A 27,737-nucleotide genomic window follows, 5' to 3' on the forward strand; every position below is an offset into this window, starting at 1 on the left:
AGCCAAACAGGATACTTGCTGAGTATGTTGATGTGTACTCACCCTTGCTCTACACACCAAACCCCCCCCCCCAGGTTGTCAGCATTGCAACCACTGCTCAGGAGAAGATGAAGCTGTGGAAGGAGACTTCCAGGAGTTCCAAGACTACGACGAGTTCTAGGTGTGGGTTAGCGGCAACCCCCAGTCGGCTGCCTGTGAAGGCCGTGTTATCTACGTTTCGTTTTCGCACTTTGATTTATTGTAAGAACTATATGGACGTCTCAGACGTATGATGTAATCGACTATTTCCCTTATTAATACTATTTTGAGCACTGTGTGATGATGTCCATATTATGTAACTGCTGTGTACGTGAATAACTGATCCTGGCACGTACATGGTTCGCATTCGGTTTGCCTTCTAAAACCGGGTGTGACAGCAAGAGAACGTCTAGCTAATAATAAAAATGAAGAATGCATCATCAGACTAATTGGAGCCAAAGAAGGTGACACCCAAAGCACGATAGGCCTGGTCCAGCCCGACCCAATTACCAGCACTAGTGCTGATTTTGAGAATGAGCCCGGTCTAATTCCCAACACTGGTTACTGGATGTGAATGGCGGGAACATAGCGTGACTGTGAGTCATGACTATACTACGACGTTGATCGAGCAAAGTTTAGCTAGGAACTAATTAATGTTCAGCTAGAGACAACAAAGTGCAACCATGCAAGGCAAAAAAAATTCTGTTTATAATAAAACGTACATAAACGAAACGAATAAAACAAAGAGGAGTCCTTGTACCAAAAAAATACAGAAACAAACGAAAAAAACGTAACTACCAAAAATTAAATAAACATAAAAATATATAAACAAAAAAACTGAAATTTTTTGGAGATGCGGGGAATCAATTGAGCTACACGTACCCCAGACATAATTGATTTCTAGTTTTCTTCGTTTAGAACGTAACACATCACTAAGCAGCTTTGTCGATATTTCTTGCATTCTGCTTATTTGGATTACCAAGAAATAGAGAGACGGTGTTTATCTTTTCTGTGTAGCGTGTGCTCTGGTCGATGGAGCACGCCGACTCTATACAGTAACCGAGAACGCACAGACGATCTTTCTTAGTTTTTCAAAAGAAGAAGATGTATTTAGACTTTTGGACTCCTAGTTTTAGCGTTGTGATCTATGCGTGGATACATGTGTGGCAATACGAGGTCTATGACGTCGCGCTTTGTCATCCTTTATGTCCTCCAGAATTTCATCCGTTGTCATCGTTTGTCTTCTAATTTTTTTGGTGGTACTGCGTGAGTACATGAACCAAAAGAGAGAGAGATGGAAACCACACTTTTAAAAAACAGAAGCAAACAAAAAACATTAAAAATATATGAGAAAAAACAGAAACAAACGAGAAAAAAACATACTTGTAAAACCAGAAAATAAACCAAAAAAACAGAAACCACAAAAAAAATTTGGAGATGCGGGGTATCGATCCCCGTGCCTCTCGCATGCTAAGCGAGCGCTCTACCATCTGAGCTACATCCCCAGATGCCATTAAATTTTGGTTTTAATTTAATATCCTATGATTATGGCTAAACAGCTTTGTTAGTGTTCCTGCATCGTGTAGACAGAGACGGTGTTTATCTTTTGCGTGTAGCGTGTGCTCTAGCCGATGGAGCACGCGGGCTCTAGACACAAAGCGAGCGTTGCCACTGGCCAACATACGAATTGTTCAACTTACCAAACGTACAACAGAGCGGCTCCATTCCTAAAATCAGGGCAGGTACGAGGGCACGTACGCCACGCCGCTTCGCGTGCTGAGCGACATCGTGAGCGACATCGCAGACACGTGCGCAGCAGTTGTAGCGACATAGCCGATATATATATATATATATATATATATATATATATATATATATATATATATATATATAAATTCTTACTATACATTAGGATAATATACTTTCATTTTGTTATCAAGATATTTCCACGATCAATACACCAAATCAGACACCGGCTTTCAATGTGTGCCCACTGCGTTGTGCAAGGAAGTAGGGCGAGCGAGGTTGACCCGCCCGGCCGGTCCGGCATGAACTTCACCGCGGGCGTGGAGGGGACACGAGATCTAGGCGCCCAAGCTCGGCACTCATGTTGGCAATTTAGGTGCACAACATCGTCATTAGATGTTGTTCTGAAAACGAACGATTCACTGTATAAATGGACTTTTCAGTCTGGAGTTTGAGTCGCTGCAGCACCAGAACTAAATAAATTCATCACTATATTTAATAATATTTGTAACTAGTTTTAAAATAGTGGATGTGACGGAGAAAGCAGAGTGTAGAGAGAGGTATATAGCAGGGTAAAGTACTTAGTATGATTCATCAGATGAGCACAAAATGCTGCCACTGTTGGCTGCTTCTCGCCAGTCGTCACCAACAATACAATGCATCGTACGTCGCTAACAACTGCTGCCTGCTACGTACACTACCACTACTGCTACTAGTTACAAAGTCGAGAAAGCATGCACTAGCAGTAGTAGCTTCTTCACTTGGGCTGCTTCAGGTTGGTGGACGCGGAAGCGGAAGTGCCTTGTTCGCGCTGCTTGAGCTCGGCGAGGAGGGCCTTGTTCTCCTGGTCCAGCTGCTGCGCCTTCCTCCGCAGCCGGTCGTTCTCCTGCATGATGAGCAGGTTCTCCAGGCACAGGCTGGTGTTCCCCTGGTCCAGCTGCTGCGCCACCCTCCGCAGCCGCTCGTTCTCCGCGCGCTCCATATACCGGTTGCTTTTGAGTTGTGGAAGGAAGGAAGGAAGGAAGGAATGAAGGAGGCTAGGTGTATTCTGCTAGCTGTGATATGCCTGGGCCGCCGGGGCGTATTATTTATAGCCAGGCGAACCCGAACCCTCAAGAGCCTCTCAATGCATGCAAAGGCTAGCTAGCTGTTCACGAGCTGCAATGCTGGTCGTCATGTCATCTGGACTGGAGTACTGCGGCAGCTGCATTTCAAGACACGAGGCTGGCATTGGCAACAGAGCAAAGTGTGATGATGGAGGTGAATTGATGACGTAGGCAGCCAGCCAGTCGTCCTACTCCTCGGAAGATACGCACGTACGCACGCCATCATTCTTCTCCCTTGCTAGCTCTCGGCTTTGCATTGCATCAGCGGACCATACGTAGTGCTTTAGTTTGAGCTAACTAATGAGCTGACCTAATCACATACAGGCAGGGCTTTCATCAGCTATACTATTACTATAGGAAGGAGCACGTAGAAAATGGAGCACGAGTGGCTAGCTGGCTCCCTCCTAGCAGCAGCTAGCACATGCAGCTATATATAGCGTCAAGAAGGTCAATGGCATTTAACCATTGCACTCGATGATGTCTAGTAGTACTACTAGCAGGATGGATCGGAGGAGTAGACCGACCGCATGCCTCGAGTGTTACAAAGTCGTCTTGCTGTCAACTCAAATGTTCCCTGCTCTTCATCAACAGATCTCTTCGCTCGTCGCTTACAGTCCCGAGACATGAACTAATCATGACCAACATTCATGCATTGCATGCCCAGTCGTCTTCCCGGCCGGCCATGTCAACACTCAACAGCTGCCTTCAATTTACTACTGTTACTACTGCAAAGCACGAGCAACCATGCGTCATGATTTCATGCACACATGGGTGAGATTGGAGCTCTCCTAGTTGAGTTCATAGCGCGTTTATCTGGATGACACACTATACATCAGAAAAGGTGCCCCTGATTTATCTGTATAACACACTATACAGTGGTAATTAAAGACAAAAAAAAAAAGTTACCTTCAACAGCTAGCTCTCCTATTTGATTCTTTATCTTATATCTCATTTAAAATTTTCACTCTCTACAAACGGTGCTAAAATTTCATTCTATGTAGTCATTATTACTATCTACAGTGAAAAACAGCATCTTGCGACCACATTCAACACAGCCTCATTTCCTAGCTCCGTGAATTCAGGTCTTTCTCGACTATTGACTCCACGGGATGCATGATGGGACCATGCATATATGGCTGATGATGTTGCCGAGATATATATCTCGAGGATTTGGATTACATTATTTGCCCGCCGATTTGATAGGTTGACCTGAGAACCCGAGCATTGCAGGCACAGCTTCGTCCTTCTGCATACCCAGAAACAATCATGATGACGACGAGGCAAGAAGTGCAGTTGCTGTCAGGGCAGCCTATATATCCGCTCTCCTTCCTTCCTTCCTTCCTTCCTTCCAGTGAACTTAAGTGAAGGCTGTGATCGACGTGTTGATGTGATGCATTTCATCATTGCTAGTACAAGGAGAAAGAAAGATCGTGTCTGGATTCTCACAAACCCTCTTTTTTATTATTATTTCCGTGTTTTAGAGGAGAAGAAGAATAAGAAAAGGACAGGTGCGAAGCACGTATTTAGGAACCTGTGGTATTGCACTGTACTACAGTACAGCGTACTACTGCAGGCATGGAGGAGAGTTGATTAGGGACAGAGCACTTGCTCAGCATGGCCTGTTACGCACGCAGTGCACAGTACTCTGGGGGTAGTCAAGAGTGCCAGGCCAGGCGAGGATATCTCCTCTTCCGTGAATGGAGTTTACGTACGGTGAGCGTACGCATACACCAGCAAGCACATCTGCATCCCTGCCAGCAGCAGCAGTCAAGGGAGAGAGCATTTATTAGCATTGGTCGGTGCTCGGCTTCTACTGATCTTTAAGAGCTTTGAACAATGGCTGGGGCTTCACGTTGTCCCTTCCTGGCTTCCCAGTTCAATCTCTTCAAGAGCTTTGAACAATGGCTGGGGCTCATGCATGCTATACATGCATGGTGTATGCAGTATGGTACTCTCTCTCTCCAGTATAGTTTTTTCAGTTTTATTATTAAACCGTCAAGAATGCGATTGATATAGATACGAAGTTTTGGATCCATGAGGCTAAAATGACTGACTAAAATTATAGAAATTTAATAGAATGTAATCGTACAATCAGGATATAAGAGTAAAGGATAGTTTTTAAAAATATATGTATATATTTAGAGGAGGTAAGAGGATTATTTAAAAAAATATTTTATAAGATGCTCTCATACTAATATATAGAGTTTTGCATACAATATATACCTTTCCAAATTTAAACTGTAACAAATAAGGGAACAAATCAAGTGTATATGATGCTATATCATGACCATTTATATTAGATCTAATGTTTTTGGATGCTCTGTATATTATTTTACGAAGAATATATTTCGAGCCAGGTGTAAGTGGTGGATGGTAGTTGTGGAGATGTTTTTTTTGCAAAATATACATGGTTCTTAGATATTAGATCTATGGTGGATAGTTATGCATGGTTTAATATGTAAATCCAGGGGCGGATTTCCGACCGGGGCTGCCTGGGCTGTAGCCCCAGTCGCGGCCCAACAACGAGAGGCCCAGCCCCTAAGCCGCCACACGCCAGCCCAGCGCCTCAGCCGCGACCGCGAGCCCTGGGCCTGTGCTGCGCCTACCCTAACCAGTAACTAGTCGTCGCCGCGCCAAGGAGACACCCAGAGACGCCGGCATCGCGCTTCTGCGCCACCGCCCAGGCACGAGGCGCCCACGGCCCCATGCCCCGACCCGACGGCTCGACGCCCCGGAGCACCGCCACTGGCCGCCGCGCCCGCACGCCCGCACCTCGACTGCTCGGCACCTCGCCACATCGCTAGCTCGCCTAGTTGCCTGGAGCCGCCGCCCACCGAGGCCGAGCCGGACCGCCGGTCACCGGACGAGCTGAGGTGCGAACTGCGGAGCCCGGAGGACCAGAGCAGCAGACAGCCCGTCACCGCGCCACGCCCGAGCAGCCGTGCGGTGCGAGAGCGCTTCTGCGGTTATGCCCGATCGAGTTTGATTTGAAGTTTTAATTTGAATTTGATTATTTATTTGATAGTGATCTCATGTAGTCATATTTAATTGTAGGAATTATAAGATGGACAAATTTTTTTTGTTTTAGCCTTAACTTAGTAGGTCCCTCTAATTGGATCAATCCTGGATCCGCTACTGTGTAAATCATATACAATATAGTCTCATATGATATGCTTTCAATAATAAATTAACCCCAAACTAGTAAACAGACACATTACTACATCTTGTCGCTTCGGTTGCAAGCTGGGTTGGCCGCGAGGCTGTTGATCCACACTTGGTCGGCAACCACGGGTTGGTCATCGTCGTTGCGGTGCCACGTCCAGAGCGCGTGCGTGGTGTTGACCACCTCGAGTCGGCCGTGGCCGAAGCTGGCCTCCCGGAACACCGAGATCGACGGCTGTGGGTCGATGAACTTGTCGGCTAGCCCCTCCCGGTTGCCGCCGTCGCCGATGGTGACGTAGACGGGGCCGCAGGGATCCTCCTTGCCGGCGTAGACGCGGTGGAACCGCTCGTACGCGTGGACGTGGCCCGCGAACACCGCGTCGACGCGCCGTGGTACAGCAGCGCCTCCATGGCGTCCCGCATGGCGTCGCCCTCCCCCTGGTGCACCTTGTTGCTGCTGTACCACGGCGCGTGCACGAGCGCCAGCACGAAGGCCGGCGGGGTGCCGCGGCGGCGGAGCGCCGCGAGGTCGGCGCGGAGCCAGCGGAGCTGCGCGCTCCCCGCGGCGTAGTCGGCGTAGGAGCCCAGCATGAGGACGTGCACGGCGCCGCCGGCCACGTCGAAGGAGTAGAAGAGGTTGTCGTCCGACGGCGGTGTGCCGTCGGCGGCATAGTCGTAGGGCATGCGCCACCGCGCGTTGTACGCCTTGAAGGGCCGCGGCTCCAGCAGCGGCAGGCGCTCGACCTCGTGGTTGCCCTGCGTCACCATCCAGGGCCGCGCGCTCGCCAGCGGCTCCACGAGGCGGCCGTACGAGTCCCACCGGGGCTGCACGAAGTCGGCGTACGACAGGTCGCCCGGGAGGAGGAGCGCGTCGTAGTCGGCGGCGGCGACGTGCTTGAGGGTGGACTCCGTCCACCCGGTCTGGCCTAGGTCCCCGACGACGACGAAGCGGAAGGGCAGCACGGCCGGTGGCGTCCGGAAGGAGAGGTCCCGCGAGGCGCTGCCGCTGCAGCGGTAGTAGTAGGTTGTGCTGGGCTGCAGCGGCCCGATGACGGCGTCGTGGATGCTGCCCGAGTGGTAGAGCACGTAGGAGTAGGACGTAGTGTTCCCCGTCGCGGAGAATGGGTACTGGCCGGAGGCCGTGCCGTAGTCGACAGTCGCCGGCGCGTCGGCCGCGGTGATCCACGACACTCGCACCTTGTCTGGCCCTACCAGTGATATGTGCACCTGGAATTCGCGAGGGATAAAATTTCAAACTGTTTGCAGGCGGAGAAAACGAAAGAAGCAGATGTTGCTCATGAGTCAAGACGACCGCAGCATGCACTAGTTAGCTCACTAACCTAAAGCTAACTTTTTTTCCATGCGGCGCCCGTGATTAGGCGTACCGGCACGCGTGCTGACACGTCGTGCACGCTGTGTGGACCCATACGACAGATGCCTAGTACGGTAATCCAATCCAACCAAACGTGCTGAGTGCAGACAAAATAATTCCTTCCTACCTTGAAATTTTCCCAGCACTACATGTATAGCAAAAGTAATATACGTGGAAAAGATAAAAATATGTATTCTCCTAATTTGGAACGGCATATGAGCCGTTAACAAGAGAAATGCCAAGCTGCATGTGCCACATGACGACCATGGGGCGTGTTCGGCAGGCTGCAAGCCGACACTGTTGCAGCTGTTTGGACTGCTGCAGCTGCAATCCATAGAGAGAAAAATACTGTAGAAGCCGCAGCCGCAGCCGGATTGCAGCCGCAGCAAGCCGCAGCGAACAAGCCGATGGATCATTGGATCTGTCAGGGACTAGCAGGATGCATGTTTGCTGCCCTCGTAACTAGGGATGGCAACCGGTACATATTCGTCGGGTATTACCATTCTATACCCGTACTTATAAAAAAAATTCTACCTGTCGAGTTACCCATATATACTCGCGGGTATAAAATCTTACCCATACCCGCACGTGTATTTTTACCCGTCGGGTAACCCGTACCCGCTAGGAAAGTCTTAAATTCTAATATAACAATCACTCAAAATATTAAATAAACATATAAAAACAACTTCAACTTCACATGTAACAAATTATATCATTACATAACTTGGTATCTAAACAAATGATAGCTAGAGAAGGGTTTTATTTTAGCTAAGATGGACTCTATTAGATGGTTATAGTTGTAATGATGCAGATATATTTTACCCATGGGTAGACGGGTATGGGTAATTCCAACTCGTACCCGTCTACCCAACGGGTAGAGGTTTTTACCCATTAACATACCCGCGGGTAGATAAATCATCCCATACCCGCCTTCATATCGGGTAAAACCCGTCGGGCATTCAGATTTCGGGTACCATTGCCATCTCTACTCGCAACAGACAATCTTGTGTGCGCGTCCGAGATGGAAGGCCAACAAAAACTTAGGCCCTGTTTGGTTCCTTTAGTCATTAGACTAAATTTTAGTGACTAAAGTTTACTCGCTAAAGTAACCCGTTTGGTTCCAGTGACTAAACCAGACTAAAGAGCATTAATTGCTGTGAATAATGACTGTTTTACCCCTATTAATTAATGGATGTTTGCTATAAAAAGAAGGTAGAGAATACAAATAAGATAAAAATACTACTTTAGTCCCGTTTAGTCACTCCTTGGTGACTAAAGAACTAAAGTTTAGTCACCCTACTTTAATCACCATGTTTATTTCTTTAGAGACTAAAAGTGACTAAATTTTAGTCACCCCAAACCAAACGGGGCCTTACTCAAGCAATCGCAGGTATTTTCAGAATTATCCAGACAGCAACGCGGCGTACCTGCTGCGGCGTCTGGCCGTCGCTGCCGGCGTCCTGGAGCAGCGACAGCGTGGCCCTCGGCGGCGGCCGCACGTACGTAGACGTCACGGCGAGGGACGCCGGCAGCGCGAGGACGAGGAGCGCCAGCGCCGCCGTGGCCATTGATTGGCACAGCAGCAACCTGCTCTCGATCCTTCTGCTGCCTGAATCTAGACGGCTCTGCAGCAGCAGGCAAGCGGAAATGGAAAGAGGATGTGGGAAATTGGAATGGCTGGCACTGGACGGGGATGGTCACAGGCAGGCATTTATAAGCACAGCACAGCACGAGGCGAGGCGGCGGCCAGAGAAGCTTTTGTTTTGGGCGTCTGAAAGAAGAAGAAAGAAACAGGGAGGGGGGCAGAGAAGCTTTTGTTGACTGCTTGATGAGTGCAGTGCAGGGAGAGGGAACTAACTGCCAAACTCGGGTCGGGTGGGAGTGGGACGCCGTGCCGTGTTTCTTCGGCGGGCGGTGGGTTTTTGTTTCGGCGTTCGGCTGCCCTTTTGGGAGCACTGTTGCAGCTGCAAAATACTGTTGCAGCTGCAATCCCTAGAGATAAAATACTGTAGAAACCGCAGCCGCAGTCGGATTAAAGCCGCAGCGAACAGGGCAGCAGAAGTTTGACCACGCCACGCCACTAATGTCAGTCACGTCATGTGTGGACTGGAGATGAACCAACCGCAGCAGTTTGACCACGCACTTCTCATAGGAGCTTGTCGCGGTTTGTAACCCACGCAAGTAAATTTATATACGTCAAAATGGGTTTTCATGGAAACCAATTTGCTGCGGGAGTGCCGTAGTACATGTTTCCTCGTGGTTGTCTGCTCCTCCATATTGAAGAGGATTTTTCCACGTAAATCTTTGTGTCTATTTTATTTTTTAATAATAATTATTTAAAGTTTAAATATATGGTTCAGGTCTTACCAATATAGGTATCAACAAAATAATAATATGTCTTTCTCTTTATAATGACCACTATCTCACCTTTCTCTTTGAGCAAGATAAATCTTTTTTACCGTTTTTATATACATGTTACATTTTTAATACCTTACGTTTAAATGCATGAATGGCTACCATATATGTTGACATATTCATTGGAAGAGGCCATTCACCAACAACACCAGCAGTGCACAGCTGCCAACTGTTGTTGTTGCTTTTCTTTGTTTTTTTTACATTAACTCTTTGACTGTTTTTTCATTCGTAGGATGGTTGGTTAAATGACTATATCCGTATAGAGAGAAATATGAAAACCAAAATAGTATCGAGTCCGCATTGACATATTATTACGTTAGATACAATGTAATGACCTGCATAGACCAACTTATCAGGGCCAGGGATCATGAGCTCATGGCGTAGGGGGGTGAAGTGGGCCTACGAGTTCAAAGATGATAAATTAAGTTTCTTCACAATTGGCTTTGCCACCAGCCCATAAGCAATACGATAAAAGTGAAGGAACGGTTGCACGGACATGCATTGCAATCTTGCAACAAGGGCCATGACTATACTCCGCACCTAAGGCTACACATCTTAGTTTTTTTATTCTATACTACTGATATATAGTTGATCAAGAATCTTTGCAAACTGTGGAATATACTCCGCATCTAAGACAGTTTCATATTGTCAACCGTCTACAGGGTAAAACAACATTTTGTTTATCCATAAGTGACATATTCATTTGGAGAGGCCAAGCAGCAGTGACATATTCAACATTTGAAGGGCCATGACTATATAAGGCTACACATCTTAGTTTTTATTTTAGATTATTGAAATATATTTGTTCAAGAATCTTTGCAAACAGTGGAATATAAATATACTGTGCATCTAATTAAGGCTACAGTTATCAGCCTTTGTACACCCCACTTCTTATTTTAGGTTTCATATTGTAAACTATTTACAGTGCAAAACAATGTTTTATTTATTCATAAAGCAGGTCTAGTGATCCTAGTCTAATGTCACCAGCCTTTGCATTAGATATTTTTAGCTTATTGGTACTGGCTTAACCTAACACGCATGTGTAAGCATGAAATGATATTTTTCTTTTTCATTTGGTTATATTTGTTGGGTCTTTACGTGAGGTTGAAGGAAACACAATCTACTACTACCTCCGTTTATATATGATGTCATTGATTTTATTAAAAAAACTTTAACAGCTCATTTTGTTATAAAAAACCATGATATTTTTCTTTTTCAAGACTCGTCGTCGTATAAACTTGTATACGGACTCTAGGCCAACGACGAGTATCTATTACAAATATATACGGTATCAATTTCAAACAGAATATAACCAAGTTTTATATGCACAAAGTATATTTTCCATCGTATAATCTTGTATGAAACCTCGTGGGACTGGCCTAAGATGCTACTCCGGCAGGGGATAGTGTACGAGAGAGAAGGGGATTTCTCCGGAATCTTCCCTCGCGTCGTTGTCTGCTTGCCCCGGTGGGGCCCACGGTGGTGCGGCAGCGGTACTGGAATCCCACCGAATATTCGCAGGCCTTATCTCTTTTTGTTTTCTGTCTTGCTGGCGTCGTGGGCGTGAGAGAGAATAAGTGAGAAAAAGATTCGCTTCCTACGCGACGCCTCGACCTCGATTCCCCATTCCCTTCCCTTTTCCCCTCCCGCGCCTCTGCCTCTCTCTCTCTCTCGTCGTCTTCTACCGGCACGGCGCAGCACGGAGCATGGAGATGGACCCGCCGCCGCCGCCACCCCTGCACGCCGACCGCCGCCTCCGCTTCCGCGACTACCTGCTCGCGCTGGAGGAGGAGCGACGCAAGATCCAGGTGTTTCAGCGCGAGCTGCCCCTCTGCCTCGACCTCGTCACACAGAGTGAGTGCCCGCTCTCACGCTCATGCACAAGCTTCGTCTGCTTCGTCGTCGTCTGTCCATCATCATTCCATAATCCATATATAGTAACAATTTGTATACGTGGTGTGCGCAGCTATCGAGGGAATGAGGAGTCACATGGACAGCGTCGTCGTCGGCAGCGAGGAGACGGTGAGCGACCACGGCGGCCCCGTGCTCGAGGAGTTCATGCCGCTCAAGCCCACAACCCTCTCGTCCTCCTCCTCCCAGCCCCAGTCCCAGGACGATCACGACAGCGCCCACTACCTTGAACACCGTCGCGCTGCCGCCGCCACGGCCAACGACGTTGTCGATGCCGACAAGGACGACGAGGCGCTGGGAGATCCGGAGACGGCAGCAGCCAGCAGCAGCAGGCCGTTGCCACATCCGGAGACGAAGAAGGCGATGCCGGACTGGCTGCAGTCCGTGCAGCTCTGGAGCAACCAACAACAGCCCTCCGTGTCCCCACCGCAGCACCAGGATGAGCTGCTGCTGCCGTGCAGGCCGGTGGCGCTCAACGCCTGCAGGAAGTCCGGGGGCGCGTTCCAGCCGTTCGAGAAGGAGAAGAAGAAGGAGGACAAGGAGGAGAAGCAGCGCGCCGAGCTGGAGCTGCCGCTGCCGGCCGCGGCGAGCTCGGCCGTGGTCGGGGACAGCTGCGACAGGGCCGGCGCCACCGACACCGACACCGACACGGCCGAGAACAATAAGGCTAGCAGCACCAAAGGCGGCAAGGACAAGGAGGCTCAGCTGTCGTCGCAGGCGCCCAGCCGGAAGGCGCGGCGGTGCTGGGCCCCGGAGCTCCACCGCCGGTTCCTGCAGGCGCTGCAGCAGCTCGGCGGGTCCCACGGTTTGTTGCCTTGCTCACCCTTATCCTACCACCTCCTCATCACAGAAAACTTGTGTGGCTGTGTACGATTAGTCTAGTTAATAATAACAATTAATTAATCTAACCAATTGTGATGTGAAGATGCTAACGTATGCGCATACATTCATGCAGTGGCGACGCCCAAGCAGATCCGGGAGCTCATGAATGTCGACGGCCTCACCAACGACGAGGTCAAGAGCCATTTGCAGGTCAGGAGCTGCCTCGAAAAAAAAAAAGAGTGGATTTTTTTTAATTTTTTGCAGGTCATCAGTCATCAGTCATCAGTAGCATCTGTTCTCACTTCGCCCTTCATTTTGAACATCTTGGGCGGGCCTTCAGAAGTATCGTCTCCACACTCGGCGTCCGAACTCGGCGGCGGCGGCGGTCCAGAGCGGCGGCACCAGCGTCGTTGCGCCGCCGGCCGCACCGCAGTTCGTCGTGGTGGGGGGCATCTGGGTGCCACCGCCGGAGTACGCTGCGGCAGCCGCAGCGCAGCCGCAGCAGGTGCACGTGCACCTAGCCGGCGACGCGTCGGGAACGACGACAACAGCCGCCGACAAGGTGTACGCGCCGGTGGCGACGACGTTGACGCCCGCACCGCGACCGCGACCGCGTCCGGGTCCGGAGAGGCAGTCGAGCAGCTGCTCCGGCGCGCGGCGCAATGGGGACGCCTGCTCTGGCTCGCCGGCCGTGTCATCGTCGTCGTCGCAGACCGCCTCTGCCTAATGAAACGCCGTCGGTCGGTCCCCAGCTTGGCTTCTAATTTTAGCTGCTTACGTCCGGAGGTACAGACAGTCAGACGTACACACGTGGATATGCTAGCTTGAATACGATGTGATCCAGCATTTTGCTCTCTGTTTTTTGTGATTAAAGATAAAAGAAAGAAGAGTGATAAAAAAAAAAGAAAAGGAATCATGCATCTGTTGAATATTTCGGCTCCTATAGAGCAGAGCGAATATTTTGCCGAAGCAGCGAATATCCAAACTCGTACGCTAGTACAATACTTGGGGGTGGTTCCAATCCATGGCGACGGGAATGTTCCCCGGCTCGCTTGGAATATCCCGTGCCGATTCTTTTTTGGACCACCAACGGGATCTTGATGGTGGTGCCGGGGCCCGGCCCGGGATAGAGATGGCAATGGGTACCCGCGACCCGATACCCGATGATTATTTACTCCATTAGGGTATGTATGTGGGCTAAATATTCTACCCGTGGGTCTGTTATTGAGCAAAAATCTTCACCTAATGGGTAAACGGGTATTAGAACGTTCCGCCTTCACCCATACCCGTGGGTATAAAATACTCAATATAAACTTATCCAAAGCATGAACTTGGACTTTAGTCATCCAACTTTTTTACTATTTAACAACAATTTAATGACCATGTAATGGAACATGTAATGTGCTATGTAGTACTATCATAATGTTATTACTTTATCCAATTATCTTTGGTGTGTTGAATGAATGGTTAAATGATGCTAGAAAAATTTGTAATGGTATTTATATGGATATACTTGACATTTGTATAGTATAATATTTTGATAGTTGTTTAATTTTTGTGGGTACGGGTGACCCAATGGGTGATCCATACCCACATGGGTATGGGTATGGGGGTAAATCCATACCCGCTAGTGTATATGGGTGACCCGGTGAGGTTATTTTTGTGTCGTGGGTATAGGTATGGGATAGTAATACCCGGTGGGTATTTACCCATTGTCATCTCTAGCCCGGGATATTCTTCGCGGCTCTTCGCCGCGCGCAATGGCCGTTCCGTCAAGGGCAGGGCCCCACTTGCCAGTTATCATCTTCTTCGCGGCTTCTTAACTGTGGGCTCCTCCCAGCACAGCTACGCACGTATTGCCCCCTCGAGGCACCCAAGGGCCAGGATTAGCTCTTGTCCAGATCTCAGCACAGGATATCCCATCTCGATTCTTGGTTTTCTGGTGGCACAGGACCAAACCAAGATTTATGCTGTGGTGTGAAAAAATTGAAATAAAAGAATCAAGATAGGCTCAAGATTCAAGCTAAAGGTATCAAGATTCTACCAGGATTCGGCTGGCGAGGGCGACGATCTACCAGTTGAAGACGCTATAATCTGGGACCCAATCTCATCATCTATGGTGAACAACCGTAGGCTGAACCGGTGGCCCAATCAGCTGCGTAGCGAGGCCAACCGTGTAACGCTACTTCACCACGTGCCTGCCACGCTGGAACCTTGCATGCATAGACCATAGAGTCGATAGAACACTAGAACCTGATTGTCCGCAAGTCGGCGCACCTTTCGGTGTTTCTGTTGCTCGCACACGGTTGTGATCGATCGGACACCGCACCCCGTCCCTCTCTCGTGCATACATATACATCGACATGCCCACGTAGCCTGCGACACCGGCCGGCCCCGATCTATTGCTCGCGAAACCACACATACACCGCGATGGCCGGCGGCAACGCGTCGTGCAGCGTCCGCCCTGATCACGGAGGCAACGGCGACGTCGTCGCTACGGTGGAGAGAATCAGTCGCAGGCTAGCACGCAAGCAAGCAGACAACCAGGCGGTGGTGGACTTGATCCGCGAGCTGGAGGCCTTGCCCATGACATACGAGGCGCTGGAGGCCACAATGATCGGCCGCACCGTCAACGGCCTGAGGAAGACCGCGCCGTCCGCGCTGGCTCGCCTGCTCGCCGACACGCTCTACAGGCAATGGAAGGCTCTTGCCCACGAGTGGCACGCGAGCAGCAAGACGCAGCCGCAGACGGCGCCGCCAGAGGCTGATAACGGTATCAAGAAGCGTCCCTCTTTGTCATCGCCGCCGCCAAAGGTTGATGATGATAAGGACACCAGGAAGCGTTCCTCTTCGCCGCCGCCGCCGCAGCCTGTCGACGCGCAACAGTCGGCTGCGCCAGAGGCCGACCGCGAGATGGGCGCCCCGCCGTCTACGACACGCGCGGCTTCCGTCATCAGGAAGCCGAACATCTTACGGTTCCGGATGGTCACCGTCACCGAGCCAGAGAAGCCACATCAGCGCCGCGTAAGGCTCATCCCGCTAGCGACACCAGACCCCGCACCGTCATCGAACGACGCAATGCAAAACGACGCCGACAACAAACAACAAGCCACGTGCTGCCCGGCGACGGCGGCGAGCCACCAGAGTACCAGTGCTGATAATGAGCATGTAGGTACGACCGACGCAACGCCCTTGACGACGGTCGTTAAGCCGTCGACTGCACTGCCGAACTCGGTCTCTTCGTCAGAGGCTTGCAAGCGCAAAGAAGAGGCTCCTACGGATTTCGAGGAGGAGAGGCTAGCAAAGGCGAGAGCAAGACTCCTCGAGGGGTACGAGGAAGCCTCCGCCGCCAGGGAGAAGAGGAAGACCAAGCTGATCGATGTGATTGATGTACCGGAGAAAGCGAGACAGCGTCCTGCTACCCACCGCACATGGAAGAAGCAACCTCCGGTGCCTTAACTTGTCCGAAGATGCTTATGGCTCTTTGAGCAGTAGCAGTACGTACTGCATGTCCGCATGTCACACTCCCCGTTCATGCACGTACGTACTGCATGTCCGCATGCATGGTACGACGTTAACCTATATAAAAAAACTACGATCCAAATCGCAGGTCGTTCTTCCCAACCGACCGAAGAAGTTCAAGCACAAGCTGAATCCATGCTGCGAGATCTTCGACCAGAGTGGGTACTGCGGCCGCCAGACCAGACGGAGGACGGCGACGCCGACACGGAGAAGTGCTTGGACGACGTCAGCCTGCCGCATGCATGCCGGCTGGAAGGGCTGTCGACCCGACGTCGTGGATGACTTCGAGGGAGTCCATCCAAGAACGTAGCTTCCTATATAGATATCTAGCTTAATCGTTAAAATAGGATTGCTTGTTAGTAGTGACGACTATCTATATATATATATATATATATATATATATATATATATATATATATATATATATATATATATATATATATACTCCCTCCGTTTCGTTTTAGATGTCGCTGGATAGTGCAAAATTGAACTATCCAGCGACATCTAAAAAGAAACGGAGGGAGTATATATATATACACACACACATACGCCAATCACTGTAGCAGGTAGGTTCTCAATTAATTAATTAGTTCCTAGCTAAACTTTGGTTGATCATTGGTTTTACTAGCACTAATGGTATAGTAGCCTTTGCCGATTTTACTAATCCTAAACGATACTTGCTGAATTAGAGATAAAGAGTCTTAATTAACTTATTATCTCGCGCATGGAAGTACATAATCTCGCTACACGTACGTCTATATATATACAAGTTAGAAGAATAGCGTATATCCATCAACCATGCATGACACAGAACCTGGTTTTCACAATGTATTGAAACAGACTACGCAAACTGTACACTTCGTTGCAACGTTTCTTAATACATATATGCTATTTTTTATATTGCAACACACGTACACATTTGCTAGTTTACATCTAATTAACCACCTAATTAATGCAATTATAAAAAACACAATCTTTTGAAAATGTAGACCACTAATTGGAGATGTGAAAATGAAGCCCATAAGGACCCCAAGCATTGTTTGATTAAGAGCATAGGTGGAAATGAAGCCCATATATATAGGGATTCTTTTGAAACACTGAGGTTGCTTTTTTTTCCTCAGGGATTACTGCTGACCAGTATCGTGTAAGTTTCTCAACTACTGTCAGCCCCAAAAACAAATTCAGAACAAGAAACGAGGATGAATATAAATCATCCTCTTTAGCGATGATATCGTGTAGTTTATGTCGGTCTGAGTTAGTATTCTCTTGTTCATCGTGTGTAATATTACATCATGTGTTCATGCAAGATAATATACTTTTTATTTCGTCGTCGCGAGACATTTCCACCGATCAATACACCAAATCAGACACCGGCGGCTTTGAATGAGTGACCATGCATTAAAATTAAATGCGCGCAAGAAAGGGATCAGAGCAGGCCGGGCGAGCAAGGTCGACCCGCCCGGCATGAACTTCGCCGTCGGCGGCGCCGGCGTCGTGGAGGGGACGCACGAGGCGTCCAAACTCGGCACTCAGGTCGACAAGTTCAGGAGTCTGCTTGCTTGTCTGGCACGGCGTCATCTCCAAAGACCGCGTGGATGTCGACCACCATAGACTGCATGGCTCGAGCAATACGCACCATATATGCACGAGATTAGCATGCAGTACCGGGCCTATCTAGCACCATTTCCACGAGATTAGCAGGGCATCAACACAGTTAATCGTCGTAATCTGCGATGCTGCATGTCGACCACCAAACAAACAAACAACCTAGCTGGTTTTACGTCGTCGTGCACTCGGTGCGCGTGGTGGCCGACACAACAAGCAGCAAGGGACGACACGCGTTGCCGTTGCCGTTGCCGCCATGGCATGGCCACGCGGACCGCCGGAGCAGGGAAGAAAGAAAACTAAACGCGTGCGCACCGCACGACCACAAAAGCACATCACGCGCCCCGCCTGGTGCATGCACGCTCTGCATGGCGGCGCCTCCTGCGGAAAAAAATTGTCTGCAGTCTGCTGTAAATTCAGCGCGCTGCAGTCCGCCCCTAGATGGATGCCATGTGTGCACTCATAGCCATCAACGATGGAGAAACAAAGTAGCCAAAACTAAGACGATCGCCTCCTAGAGGTTCGGCTCCGGCTACAAGCAGCTGCTGCCACACGATGTAGTCACCGTCGCTGCGTCGCAGCATTTTTTCTCCAGCCAGACCCAATCTCGCCTACATAGCCGTCTCTTTTTTTCTCTAGCCAGACTCAATCTCCCGCAGGAGGGAGTTGTTGTGTCGCCGCCGCCATGCTCCTCCACCACTACGATGTGTTTGTAAACTCATGGAATCCAAAGTTAGAATAAGCCTTGAACACATATGGTTTTCAGTCTTTCAGATATCTGTTTAGTCTGTCAGTTCTCGATATTGTTCAGTTCAGTTTAGTGTTTTAGCTCCTGATAGTCTTGTGGAAAGGAGTCGGCTGTCTGTCATTGTGTAAAGACCAAGAGCACATAATATCCAATAGTATATTATTTGAGGTGCACCTAATGCTGTAAAAAATTGTATTCCAAGTACAATATAAAAAGAATCCTAGTACGGACTACAACTAAAAATAAGTAAACTGCTCTATTCCTCAAATGTTGTCTCATTTGTTGGTTCATCAAAATGTACCTTTCGAGCAGTTGAAGCTTCTTGATCAAGACCGAGCAAAAGATCGGTATATCCTCCTTGCATGAAACTTGGCATAATGCTCGAATAATTGACCAACATATTGGTGGAAATCTTTTGCGCTGGCATATTCTCTTCTGTGTTGCTTGTTTTTCCTCCTATAATTCATAAATATAAGAAAGAAACACACCGTTACTGTCTGAAATATACTTGCAGCTACTAAAACATGAGATGGTGATTAAACATCAGTATAGAGCAATGAGTACCTTTCTCCTGTGGACTTTTTTTCTTCTTCCTTGTCTTCTTTTCAATGATATTTTTTTCTCGTTTACTTTTTTGCACCTTTCACTACCTCTGGAACTCGAAATGATATTGTACTGTTTACTCCACCTATAGCAGCAGGGTCTACATAAACAACATGGGCATCATTGTCTCGGATCTTACTTAGAGAATCATCTGCTTCCAATTCCAACTTTCTTAATGCTTTCTCTAAATCATTAAGAAGTTGTTTTGACCCTGAACACTTCAATGCAAGGGATGTTGCCATTCGAGATAGACGTGCAGCATGTGCTCTCAAGTTTTCATTGTCACTATTTTTTATCAATATGAAAACCTCTTTTTGCATATTTTGTCCATCTGTTTAGTATATACTTTGATGGTAACATGAAGACATCATTGATATTGAATATTTTGAAGGCATGCTTGCATAATAAACCTACAAGAATGGAGCCTATGGTCAGCAATATGTATTTGGGAAATATAAAAAGGTAATTTGAAAATTGTATGCATACCTATAGATTCAAATTTCCTGCAAGAACAAGTAATGATATTATCTACATTATTGAACAAAATTGTTGCTCCACAATCTGAATTCATATGTGTAACCATAAATGTTGACATTGGCCCCTCAGTTTGTAATAATTTACATGAGAATGAAAATTGACCTTTAAACTCTTCCTCAAACTCTGTATACATTCTCCGTGTATATGATTCAGCAGCAGTCTTCAATAAGGGAAAATTTGAGATGTAATTAACCGGGTCCTTTACACGTGACTTAAAATCTTCATCCAATTCATTTTCACGAAGAGAAGCTGATACTTTCTAGCATTCAACAATAAGATCAGAAAGACCAAGTTTTCTACGATCCCGGCTTATACACTTGTGATGGCTTCATGAACTCATACACTTGTGATGGCTTCATCCTGACTTCCCGTATTTGGGTAATGAGTAGCCGATCCGCTTCTATAACTTGGTGTTGAGATCTCAGCTTGCACATCTTATTTGGACTAACTAGATAATGATTATGTTCAGGTACAATCTTTTGCACCATCCAAATCCCCTCTCAGGTGACACTAAAATGAATACGAGCATTGCAATTGGTCCTTGTTTCTCCAACTCCTTGTTTGCTACAAACAAGAAGTTTCGAACGTATACTTTTATCTACTCGACGCTTTATATCACTCTTTCTAATGTTGAACCCAACTTTCCCGGCATAGGTGTTGTACATGTGATAAGCATCTTCTTCTGACTGGAACGTCATTCCAACTTCAGGAAGCACCACATTTTGCCCAACATCATTAGCCACCTAATGTAAAAAATGTGAATAATATAAAGACTACATGATTCAATATTAAAATGAATTGGTGCTCCAACTGATAGCAGCGTTTTCTAAATAGATTGACTGAAAGTAATAAATGTAGACACTGAATACATAAGCGTATCAGGTCATGCTCACACTAACAACCATCTAGCCTTGACCACGAATCTGATAGGAAATACATACCTTGAACTGAAATAAAAACACCACAACTGAATGGAAATATACAAACAGACTGAATATTGAACCCAGACTAGAATAATTTTTTGTCACAATTTATTCTAACGTATCATACACATGACATGAATGGTCAAAGCCCTTATAAACAAGCATGAAAAGCACAAATAGAAATAGGCGATTCTACCTGTATAATCTGCTGGTCGCCAGCTTCAAGGCCGTCGTCCATGTGTGAGACGTCATGCGCAGTCATATCCTCATCCTCATGTTAGCCATGTGCTGCCGTAGGAAAAATTGGTGCCCCTGCAATGGATCGAAAACGATTTCGTTTGTAGGATCATATGTCGTAGATGTTGCCAACCGTGAAGGAAACAAGATAAAGAAACGAGACGTGTGTAAGATTATATGTCGTAGATGTCGGAGAAAAAATAGCAACCGTATAAATATCAGTATCACACGATGCAAAGGAGCCACAACTGCTTGTAGCCATAGCCGAACCTTTCGGAGCCGATCGTCTCAGTTTTGGCTACTTTATTTTTCCATCATCGATGACCACGAGTGCACACATGGCATCCATCTAGAGGCGGACTGCAGCGCGCTGAATTTACAGCTAGACTGCCTACAATTTTTTCCCCTCCTGCACCCGCATGCATGCACACACACGCACGCACCAACGAACCAAACGGGTTTCTTCTTTCTCTTCTAGATGAGCACGCACGCAAGCCGGCCAGTGATGCAGGGCATGCCTTTGCGCCGAACAAACACGCACGCACGCATCGGGCGCGACGACGACAGCGGCCGTACCCATTCTGCACGAGTGCACGCCACGTCTCTCGCCGGCCGGCGGCCGCCGTGCGGGGCAAAGAGAGATAGAAAGGAAAAAAAAACGACTTCGACGCAGCTAGGTAGGTTGTTCTATCTCCTGGTGGGGTAGGTCAGGTGGGGGTGGGCGAGATTTATTACAGATCATCTATCTTTTCGTGCATGCTGCCATTGTTAGCTCCCTACTAGTACTTTTGAATTTTGATCCACCCATTCATCGTTAGTTAGCTTCCTCATTGTGCTCGGAGTGTTTACTGTGGTCATCTCAAAGTAACCGGGCTGGACCCGGCCTGTGCCTAGGCACTAGCAGTGCGACGCACCATAATCGTCAACTGAATTTTTACTGTGGTGGTATTGTCGTGTACAACTGTCAGTCGACGTCCATATATGTGTGTTTTTGCCTAGTTGGCGACCATCGTTCGCTAAAAAAAAACAGTCACAAAAGTCGGTGCAGCAGGCGGCAACTGAATTTTTACTGTGGTGGTATTGTCGTGTACACCTGTCAGTCGACGTCAATATATGTGTGTTTTTGGCCTAGTTGCCGGCCATCGTTCGCTAAAAAAAACAGTCACAATAGTCGGTGCAGTGCAGGAGGCGGCAACATGCTATATATGCGAACCACAGAGCTGCTATTTTTTTTTATTTGGTCGGTGATGCCATGCATGCATGCATACTCCCTATATTGTATGGAACCTGGAACGTGCCTTAATGAGATGAGTTTCGTGAACTAATAAACAAACTTATGTTTCCTCCATCAAAAAGAAAAAAAAAAGATAAAGGTGGTACTACCATTGGCTAGCTTAAGCCTCTAGCCTAGTTGTTAAGGACTTCTGAGTAGCAACTCCAAGTCTTGGGTTCTATTCATCACGGGAGCAGATTTTCAAGCTTGGTTAAAAAAATCGCCTCGCTGTGTTCCATTTGTTCCACCCAATAGTTGGGCCGTTGCAGAGTGGACGGTTTACGTCGGTCCGTTAGTGATGGGGCAGGATTCTGAGATTTTTTTTTAGCTTAAGCCGCCGGCACTATAGGTGTACATTCGGGCCGCCCGGCCCGGCCCGGCCCAAGCCCGAAAAGGCCCGTATTGTTTGAATTTCGGGCCGGCCCGGCCCGTTTGAATTTCGGGCCGTGCCGGGCCGGCCCATGGGCCTAGCCCTCGGCCCACGGCCCGGCCCGTAATTGCTTAAACGTGCCGGGCTCATTTCGGGCGGCCCAAAATTATAAAAGCCTGAAATTCACATTAGGGCCCGAAATTCAATTTTTGGCTCGAAATGCAGTTTTTGGCCCGAAATTCACATCAGAGCCTGAAATTCAAAACAAATTTAATAAAACAAATAAAAGATAAGACAAATAAATTTGACCAAAAGCAAACTTAATATTTGTATTAAGTTACTAGAGCTATGCAATGACTACCTCGTTTATAAATCATTTTGTTAGAAAGAAAAAGAGTATAATCAGCTCTAAATAAAGTTCGTAAGTTCAGTTTATTATCTAATGTTCATAACAAAAATAAAATTACATCACATACTCTAATTCAAAGCTACAAAAAACATCTAACTAACATTATCTATAGCTTTGTGTTCTTTATCAAGTACATAAAAGTGTGGAATGAAGTGTGATTTTAATAAATATATGGGCCTTTTCGTGCCTCTATATGGGCCATTTCGTGCCTGCCTTAAACGGGCCGTGCTCGTGCCCGCCCATGGGCCGTGACCTCGGCCCAAACCCAGCCCGATATATCGGGCCGTGCCGGCCCGGCACTAAAATATTTCGTGCCGTGTCGTGCCTGGGCCGTGCTTTTTTTACCGTGCTTCGGGCCGGCCCATCAGGCCCGACCCAAATGTACACCTATAGCCGGCACCATGCACGATCCAGGACTTGCGGCAGTAGTATACGTACGTGGTCGGTCGTCGCAGAAGCAGAAATGAGCGGCGGCCGTCCGAATTCCGACGATCCGGTGTCTGTGTGGTCCCTGCCCTGGTCGGGTCGCGCGAAACGTGCGGGAATCTTGCCGCTCGGGACACCACCGCCCGCATGCAGCAAGGACCGGTTGCATGGGACCCTAAGCCTAACAAATACTATCTGCTCACTCCGTTCAACAATAAACGTACATTTATCATTTCAAGGTAATCTCAAAGTTAACTAAGTTTATGCTAAATAATACCATTAATAATATCTATACATTTAAAGAGGATATATATATACACACACTAGCCAGTGCTCCCTCGATTTAAAAGTATAGGATGTTTCAATATTATTTCTATGCTAGCACTTGAATAATATACACTATGTCTAGAAGATATACAAATATTTCTATACTAGTACTTAGATATATAGATGTATAGTTATATTTATTGTAGGACGACGATTTTTTGCGTGTCAATAACGCGTGTGCGTAGACGACAACTAGCATGCCGACATGGCTTGTGGGTAGATTACATATATATGCTAGGAGTATTTTCGAGCATACGACCTCTGGGGACCGACCTCTAATCTTTATGCGGCGGTACGGTATCGGTATGGTGTGTGTAGCGGCTTAGCACCACACAAATCCAACAAGTCGGTTTCCATGGCATGTATATAATCTACTAGGTATAAGTTGTCACCGGTACAAACTGATCTTAGGTTGAGTTTTATAATCTAGTATATTAATTGAACCATTGTATGATCTCTATATTGTCATGTTGATATATTAACGGTCTATGGCTCCATGCAATGCTCACGGTGGTGTAGCTGTCTTACACGCGAACTGAATTCTAGTGTATAATAAGCAATTCGTGCATTTATCCGACAAGTATCCAATATTTGCATGCATCCGGCCAAATAATATTTGTATCTCTGTCACTTATCCGCACGAATAAATATCAAGTCCCCACATCTGTTTCCGTCTTGTTTTTAACTATCTGCATCTGATCTGAATCCAATTGAAATACATTAGGGTAAGATATATGATGCCGTTCGCATGCGTCCCATTTTCATCCCTATCCAACAAAGTTGTTTGTTGTCCTCTAGCTTGAACAATAATGACCCAATAATTCTAGGTCTAATCCTAGTGAATTAGCCATATACTCCCTCCGTCATAATTTATAATTCGTTTGACATTTTTACCAAGTTTGACCGACCCATCTTATTCAAAAGCTCATAATTACTACCATGTTTGACCGACTCATTTTTTAAATAAGATGACTTGATGAAACTTAGTGTAGAAAAGTTAAACAAATTGTAAATTGAAACGGAGACAATATATATCTTGCAAGTCCCAACTACCTAGTCGTCCTTTTTACCTATGCTAGAAAAATGCTTAGTCCTAGGTCGTTCATCCACAACTTGCTTTTTTTTAATGTTCCTCTCTCCTCGGAGCATAACAATCTTCATCAAATAAATGCTTTATCATGCATCATCTACGTACTGTTCACTGGAAATCGAAATAGGGAGTAAACACACACAAGGTGAAGTTGGTAACAGTTTGACAAAGGTGAAAAATAGAGACGATAGATGCGGCAACAAGGCAATTAAACAGTCTTTCTTCTTTTTTTAAAAAAAAATAAATAAAACCTAGCATGTCTGCATGTGCACTTTAGGGTAGCTGCTGATGTGGACCCACCTGTAATGTACTGTTACTGGATGTGATGACGGGAACATGGCGTGACTGTGAGCCATTAGCTGTGTACATTGCGGCAAAAGCTGAAAAAGCTCCCCCAATACAAACGTTGTTTAATCCAAAACGCACGTGCCCCATGTGCGGATTGGCCTCCGCCCACGTTATATACTGTAGTCTATAGACAAACTCTCACACGCATTTTCCTCTCCTCGGCTTCTCCCTCTCGCCTGGCGCCGCCGACCCGCTCCCTGTGTGTCCAGTTGTGCACTAGCTAATTCTAGACGGCAAGCCGGCAAGAAGAGGAAGAAGGAAGACCCCGGCGAGGCGCCATGGAAGCAGCAGCTGATGCCTTTCCCTGGGCAGCGCAGTGCGCGGGCATGGCCCTCCTCGCCTCCTCGCTCTGCGTGGTGGCGCTGGCCCTGGTGCTTCTGCTCCTCCGCCGCTGGCCGTGGTGCAGCTGCCACGTCTGCCGGGCGTACCTGACGGGGTCGTGGGCGCGGGACTTCACCAACTTGGGCGACTGGTACGCGCACCTCCTCCGCGAGTCGGCCACGGGCACCGTCCACGTCCACGTGCTAGGCTGCACCGTCACGGCCAACCCGGCCAACGTGGAGTACATGCTCAAGACCAACTTCGACAACTTCCCCAAGGGCAAGACCTTCGCGGCGCTCCTCGGGGACCTCCTCGGACGCGGCATCTTCAACGTGGACGGCCACGCCTGGCGCCACCAGCGCAAGATGGCCAGCCTGGAGCTCGGCAGCGTCACCGTGCGCTCCTACGCGTTCGGGATCATCGCGCAGGAGGTGGAGGCCCGGCTCCTGCCGTTGGTCGCTAGCGCCGCCGACGCCGGCGCGGTGGTCGACCTGCAGGACGTGTTCCGCCGCTTCGCCTTCGACACCATCTGCAAGATCTCCTTCGGCCTCGACCCGGGCTGCCTGGAGCCGGAGATGCCCATGTCCGAGCTCGCCGACGCGCTCGACACCGCTACGCGCCTCAGCGCCACGCGCGGCGCCGCCGCGGCGCCGCTGCTGTGGAGGGCCAAGCGCCTGCTCAACGTCGGCTCGGAGAGGGAGCTCAGGGCGGCTATCAAACTCGTCGACGAGCTCGCGGCCGCCGTCATCCGGGAGCGCCGCAAGCTGGGCGTCGCCGCCAGTGGCCACGACCTCCTGTCCCGCTTCATGGCCTCAGCCGGGGCCGACGACGACGACAGGTACCTGCGCGACATCGTCGTCAGCTTCCTCCTCGCGGGGCGCGACACCGTGTCCTCCGCGCTCACGACGCTCTTCATGCTCCTGTCCGAGAACCCGGGCGTGGCGGCCGCCATGCGCGCCGAGGCCGGCGACGGTGGCCCGGCGCCGCCGCTCACCTACGAGCACCTCAAGCGCATGCACTACACCCACGCGGTGCTGTACGAGAACATGCGGCTGTTCCCGCCGGTGCAGTTCGACTCCAAGTTCTGCGTGGGGCCAGACGTGCTCCCCGACGGCACCTACGTGCCGGGCGGCACGCGCGTGACCTACCACCCCTACGCCATGGGCCGCATGCCGCGCATCTGGGGCGCCGACCACGGCGCCTTCCGCCCGGGCCGCTGGCTCACCGGCGCCGGCGGCTCGTTCGTCCCCGAGAGCCTGTACAAGTACCCGGTGTTCCAGGCGGGCCTTCGCGTGTGCCTCGGCAAGGAGCTCGCCGTCACCGAGATGAAGGCGGTCGCGGTGGCCGTCGTGAGGGCGTTCGACGTCCACGTCGTCGGGGACAGTGGCAGCGCCGCCTGCAAGCCGAAGTTCGTGTCGGGGCTCACCGCGTCCATCAGCGGCGGGCTCCCGGTGAGGATCAGTAGACGAGTTCGAAGCTAGAGATTCTTGTCTTCTTCCTTACAAAAAAAAGAAAGAAAGAAAAAAAAACAAGTAGAGGCTAGCTAGATCGGTAGATTGTTAGCTCGGTGTTCACGAGAAGGCTGTGTGAACTGGCAGTGCCAATGGTACGGTTTGGCCTTTCAGAATCAGATAAGAAGGTGACCTGAATGCCAAGTTCAAGGAGGCACCAATCAGTAATCCAACAGGCCAGCCATCATTACAGCCGTCCTAACTAAATGAGCACACACGCTCCTTGCTTATTATCGGGGAAAAAAGCATCATCATTCAAACGAGCACTCAAGGGCCTGTTTGTTTCAGCTTATAGATAATATAATCTGAATTATAATCTAAATTATATAATCTAAATCATAATCTAGATAGATTATAATTTACATGTAGCTGTTTGGTAGTCCAGATTATACAAATTTAGATTATTCATAAAGACAACAATATCCTTATTTGTTTATTTGATATGAGAAAGAAGGATGACATATATTGTAATTTCTATTTATATAACCATTGGGTAATGGGTCTTTTGCCAAAAATAATCTCAAATAATATACTCTTGAGGAGATTATGAGATTATCATAATCTGGGTTATGGATTATATATATAATCAGAACCCCATAATCTACGTGTTTGTTTACCTGCTGAATTATTTGCGCTGTATTATATAATCTGGAGAGATTATAATCCGAAACAAACAGGGCCTAACTCACCTACTTGCATGTTTCATAGGTTATGTAGATAGTTTTAATTGTAAGTAATATATTCGGGTTTTTTATAGAAAAAAATAATGTGATATCCTGTTTCAAACCAGCACTCTAAGACCAACTCCAGCAGACTCCCTCTCCGTATCCCTAAAACGCGCGGCCAACAGATTCTCTCTCCTCTCCGTATCCGTCTCCGTTTCCAGCAACACTCCCCATCCCACTCCGCATGCAGTCTATGACACCTGGGGCCCG

At 48.2% G+C, this 27,737-nt stretch overlaps 4 protein-coding genes and 1 non-coding gene across 6 annotated transcripts; 2 read left to right on the top strand and 3 right to left on the bottom strand.

Moving 5' to 3' along the window:
- Window positions 1–1,450: 1,450 nt before the first annotated feature.
- On the bottom strand, window positions 1,451–1,523 carry TRNAA-AGC (transfer RNA alanine (anticodon AGC)). The gene has a single exon. It is a non-coding gene; the product is annotated as a tRNA-Ala (tRNA).
- An 861-nt stretch (window positions 1,524–2,384) lies between these two features.
- On the bottom strand, window positions 2,385–2,806 carry LOC109942960 (protein LITTLE ZIPPER 4). Its single transcript, XM_020545560.2, has one exon. It carries the CDS (start codon window positions 2,744–2,746, stop codon window positions 2,522–2,524), a length of 225 nt encoding a protein of 74 aa, XP_020401149.1. The 5' UTR covers window positions 2,747–2,806; the 3' UTR covers window positions 2,385–2,521.
- A 3,213-nt stretch (window positions 2,807–6,019) lies between these two features.
- LOC103640757 (probable purple acid phosphatase 20) lies at window positions 6,020–9,280 on the bottom strand. The gene is given in 3 exon segments (XM_008664244.2): window positions 6,020–6,425; window positions 6,428–7,259; window positions 8,832–9,280. Coding segments are annotated over 3 exon segments (1,311 nt in total). The 5' UTR covers window positions 8,973–9,280; the 3' UTR covers window positions 6,020–6,087.
- Window positions 9,281–11,396: 2,116 nt separating this feature from the next.
- LOC100193306 (uncharacterized) lies at window positions 11,397–13,481 on the top strand. 2 transcript variants are annotated; one of them, NM_001138445.2, is made up of 4 exons: window positions 11,442–11,673; window positions 11,786–12,535; window positions 12,686–12,762; window positions 12,893–13,446. In NM_001138445.2, the coding sequence occupies exons 1-4, from the start codon at window positions 11,526–11,528 to the stop codon at window positions 13,277–13,279; spliced, it is 1,362 nt and encodes a 453-aa protein (NP_001131917.2). In that variant the 5' UTR covers window positions 11,442–11,525; the 3' UTR covers window positions 13,280–13,446. The 2 variants fall into 2 exon arrangements, with proteins under 2 accessions (XP_020400472.1, NP_001131917.2); XM_020544883.1 differs by having other exon boundaries at window positions 11,397–11,673; window positions 12,686–13,481.
- An 11,663-nt stretch (window positions 13,482–25,144) lies between these two features.
- Window positions 25,145–27,273, top strand: LOC103640758 (cytochrome P450 94C1). Its single transcript, XM_008664245.3, has one exon. The coding sequence runs from the start codon at window positions 25,249–25,251 to the stop codon at window positions 26,770–26,772; it is 1,524 nt and encodes a 507-aa protein (XP_008662467.1). The 5' UTR covers window positions 25,145–25,248; the 3' UTR covers window positions 26,773–27,273.
- Window positions 27,274–27,737: the final 464 nt, after the last annotated feature.

The sequence above is a fragment of the Zea mays genome, chromosome 10, assembly GCF_902167145.1.
Source record: "Zea mays cultivar B73 chromosome 10, Zm-B73-REFERENCE-NAM-5.0, whole genome shotgun sequence".
In the NCBI taxonomy this organism is placed as follows: Eukaryota; Viridiplantae; Streptophyta; class Magnoliopsida; order Poales; family Poaceae; genus Zea; species Zea mays.

Excerpts from the sequence above, each read along its gene's own strand:
- LOC100193306 (XM_020544883.1), top strand. The coding sequence starts at position 11,526 with ATGGAGATGGACCCGCCGCCGCCGCCACCCCTGCACGCCGACCGCCGC. Across the intron at positions 11,674-11,785 it reads CCTCGACCTCGTCACACAGA|CTATCGAGGGAATGAGGAGT; the intron begins GTGAGTGCCCGC and ends TGGTGTGCGCAG. Across the intron at positions 12,536-12,685 it reads GCAGCTCGGCGGGTCCCACG|TGGCGACGCCCAAGCAGATC; the intron begins GTTTGTTGCCTT and ends ACATTCATGCAG.
- LOC103640758 (XM_008664245.3), top strand. The coding sequence starts at position 25,249 with ATGGAAGCAGCAGCTGATGCCTTTCCCTGGGCAGCGCAGTGCGCGGGC.
- LOC109942960 (XM_020545560.2), bottom strand. The coding sequence starts at position 2,746 with ATGGAGCGCGCGGAGAACGAGCGGCTGCGGAGGGTGGCGCAGCAGCTG.